The sequence below is a fragment of the Pyxicephalus adspersus genome, chromosome 2 (genome assembly GCF_032062135.1).
Source record: "Pyxicephalus adspersus chromosome 2, UCB_Pads_2.0, whole genome shotgun sequence".
Classification (NCBI taxonomy): Eukaryota; Metazoa; Chordata; class Amphibia; order Anura; family Pyxicephalidae; genus Pyxicephalus; species Pyxicephalus adspersus.
The window spans coordinates 107,195,345-107,199,283 of NC_092859.1; the positions used below are offsets into that span (position 1 = coordinate 107,195,345).

At 36.3% G+C, this 3,939-nt stretch overlaps 1 protein-coding gene across 1 annotated transcript in view; it reads left to right on the forward strand.

Moving 5' to 3' along the window:
- Nucleotides 1–3,933, forward strand: part of GRM3 (glutamate metabotropic receptor 3) — a 47,710-nt gene extending 43,777 nt beyond the window's left edge. The window contains exon 5 of the mRNA XM_072401746.1: nt 1,715–3,933. Coding sequence (XP_072257847.1) covers nt 1,715–1,791 — 77 coding nt within the window. The 3' untranslated portion in view covers nt 1,792–3,933. The remainder of the gene's footprint in view (nt 1–1,714) is intronic.
- Nucleotides 3,934–3,939: the final 6 nt, after the last annotated feature.

Below are 3,939 nucleotides of genomic sequence, written 5' to 3' on the forward strand. Positions count from 1 at the left end.
ATAGGATGTCTTGTACTTATTCTGCTGCCAACAAAAGGAACTCCACAAAACAAAGGTTGAAGGATACATTACTTTTAATATGATTTTATTATGGTTTATGTTTGACTAGGATTTCCTTTTGTCTCAGGTATTGGCAAACATGGAAGATTTGTGCATGAAGAATCCTGTCAATATCTATTTTAATTTTAAGCTTAGCAGTGGACTAGTGTTTTCTTAGAAATCTTTATTACTACTCCGAAAAGTACCAGTATTGGAAATCTCAATCGATGAAAAGCGTTAACCTAGAGGGACAATAAAACCATTATGTTGCAAGCACAATAAGCAAGTTAATGAGAAATATCACAGTAGAAGCAGTGTTTGCAATAAAAGTATTTTCTCATAAAGTCTACCAAAATCAGTCTTGTCTTTATGGACCATGCTAACTTGGGAAATTTCCAAGACTCTGTTGTAATAGTAGTTATTCTTGTTAATATAAACACATTTTGTCTTATTTACAGTGTTCCTTAACTAGAATTTAAACTTGTAAATTGCACCAATATGTGACTGCTTTTACCTTGACCAAGAACCAAGGGTCAAGTCCAGGGTTCAGGAAGGGGAAAACCTAAATAAAGGTTTTCAACTTAAATTAGTGTTTGCATACCAAAAAGGAATAAGGAATTCCAGAAGACTAAGAATACCTGCTAGCACATCTGGGGGCCTGCATTTATATCACTAAAGCAATTTATTAGGTTAACAACCATTGTGGATACACTTTAAACAGACACTGACAGATTACAAAATCAGGGCAAAGTAATCTGCAGACAGGCATAATTCCCCACACATTTTTACCAAGACATGTTCCCCTGCCACCCAACTGCTGCCCCATGCCAGCCTCTCTAAACTCCTATGTCAGAGCCCAGGTAGACATGTCATGGCATCTCCCTAACACAAACACTTACACTCAAACAAACGTGGCCGTGTTTGGGTCTAAAGGTTGGCTACAACCTGGAAAAGTGTCACACTGGGAAGGTCATGTGCTTTTCCATGTCCAGTCCAAGTGGGGAGGCAAATTAGGAATTAGGATGAATAATTAAATTATAATGGGAGGTTACTGTCATTTTGCCCTGTTGCCCATTTTGCCCATTTGCCCATTTTGTTCCTTCATCTTCAGAATATTGGAACTAGAAGTACCATTAATGTCTAGTAGATATTTGGAACTGGTCCAAAAGATATGTGTTTATTATATGGCAGCAAGTAATGAAAAATTGTGCAGAATGTTCCTTGATACTAATGTTGAAGAATAGGATCTTGTAGAACTAGCAATCAGGCTGAAGCTGTCCAGACATTACCAGAAGCAGATATAAGATTAGGAATCAACTCTAGCAGTGAACAGCAGAACCTTTCACCAAACAGTTGGTTTTCTTTGTGTATGTAGCTGTTCTTGAAACAGTTCCTAGTGCAGTCATAAATGCCCTGTCAATTATGTTTTGTGATTACACCAGCAATCTTTTCTACATTCTTAGTTACATTCTTTAAAACATTAGCAAGTCCTCTTTGTTTTTCTCAGACAATTTAGGATTACAACTGACAGCTTGAAATAAAATGTGACTCTGACTTGTGGCAAGACACTTTAACAACTGACCCAATTATCCATACTTCAGATCCTATTATTCTAAAACTGTAACCTGCCATACACCTGTTTAATGTGTGAACTTTTTTCTTTTCTTTTTTCCAGCTTCAGCCAGTGCACATTACACACCAACCATCTGCAATGGAGGAGAGGTGCTTGACTCCACTACATCTTCCTTATAATCATTCTAAACATTCAGTCCGATTGGTCTTTAGACTGTTAGAATATATTATGCACTTTGCTGTGCAGTCCTGTCTTTTTTTTTTTTTTAGAAGTATTTTCGAGGACTGTATAAAATGTTATTCTAGGGGATTAATGAATACTGTAATGCACAAATTTAGAGACCATGTAAATAAGCTTCCATTTGCATTCTCTACACAAATCGCTGTATCCACTAAGTAATAATGGCATCGACCATTTCAGTGTATAGGTCATGTAATTTTATATTATGTTTTTTTGTAAACTAGGTTAAGGTTGTAACCAATTTTGAAATGTAATAGGGTACTTATAGTTACAAAATATGTAACTGGTTGTTTTTGCACAATTGCAGCAGTATTAATGTAAAGAAGCCAGTAATAAATCTTTTACAATGGTTTTCAGCATGAGTCCAGAATAAGGATATTTTTTATTTTTTGCACTTCCTAGGATGTTTTTGGAGAGACGATAAAGTAAACTGAATGTATGGCTTCTGCATTGTTCTGCAAATGACTAAATGCCAAAAATGGCTAAAGTGATATTCATAATACACCATCAAAACAATATGGAACATATTTCATTACACATAACTAGGGGAAGTAAAGCACAATAACCTTAATGAAAGGTATTTATGTCTGGTAGTTTTATGGGTATATACCATTTTTTGCAGTTTTTTATCAAATAAGCCAGTATTTACATCTATTATCAATGAGCAAAACGCAATTCCGCTTCCATATGTTCTAGCACTCATGGAAAATACATTTTGCAGAAACATTGCATTACCAGAAACAGGTCATTAACTACCCCTACTACATGTGTCAGTGTTCATTTCAGATTGTCCTGTTGTCTTCAGTAGAACAGTCAGATGTAATTAAAGGTCATTCCAAGTGAGGGGACCTACACTCATGTGGTGATAGTGTGCCATGCATTGTAGCCCTAGGATGCTCAACTCTATAGACCTTCTCCAGTATCATGTATCACTATACCATGGTAAAAAGTGAGACTGTGATAAGACATAGAAGTGCCAGAATGAGGAAGACATTTATTAGTTTCTAGTTACACTGGTGTATTGTCAACTTAGTATGTAATTGTTTCTAGCAGGCGAATGATATCCTAAAGAGGACCCTACTAAAGTTTTGTCCACAAAAGGCAAGGATGGAAAATGACTACTCGGTATCGTCTATAGCCTGCTTGCAGTTGATATTTGCCTCATTGTTGCCTTGCCATGTCTTGTATCACACTGTGAGATGATCAGGGCTTGCTTTGGTTTGTTAAAGCTGACACCACTGACTGGTGATCCTGGTGGAAGATAGGAACAGGGATCAATAAAATGAATTAGTAGAAGCAGGGAGATGCATGCACTACAGGTTCTATTTACAGCTTCCTCTGCATTCATCAGTATTAAATTACATCCCGAAATCTCACTCCACACCATTTGTAAAACTTGTGATTAGGCTGATTGCCAGCAGAATGCCTTTATTTTAACAGAAATACTACTTTATAAAGTGGCGATCATCTGAACTTCACTTGTAAATGATCACCTTTTACAAATATAAAGTTAGAAAGTGGCATTCAGATTTTCAAAACTGACAAACAAAAAAAAATAGATTTTGTTATTTTCTCACCACTTCTTCATAGATGCATCCACAAACCTCATGAGAGTAGCAGTCACAGACAGAAGTGCCTCTCCTGCTGAATATATATAGCTATGGGACCGGAAAGTCCATTGCTTTTTCATGTTGAATTCAAGCCAAAAAGTAAGGCTCTTTTCATGCTTGCAGTGGAAACTTCATGCTTAGCTGTTCCTCGACACATAACAAACTGAAAGAACTTGGGTGATCAAGCAAACATGAAATGGCAGAGGTTAAAGATTGAAAACATTTGTCAAATTATAGGAAAGGTTTGCTATAGGTTCCAGGTTTGCTAGATCACCCAGGTTCTCATGATAGTCTTGGAGCTTTAATAAATCAGGCCCAAACAGTACTCTAGGTGATCATATACATGCATAACATGTAGCACAAATGAAAGCATTTACAATATTTTCATTAACCACCTGAGCGTTACACTGAGGTCTAGATTTCTGTACCAAAAGTGATCCACTGTTTTTCATGAAATTTTTTTTTTAAATTGTAGAC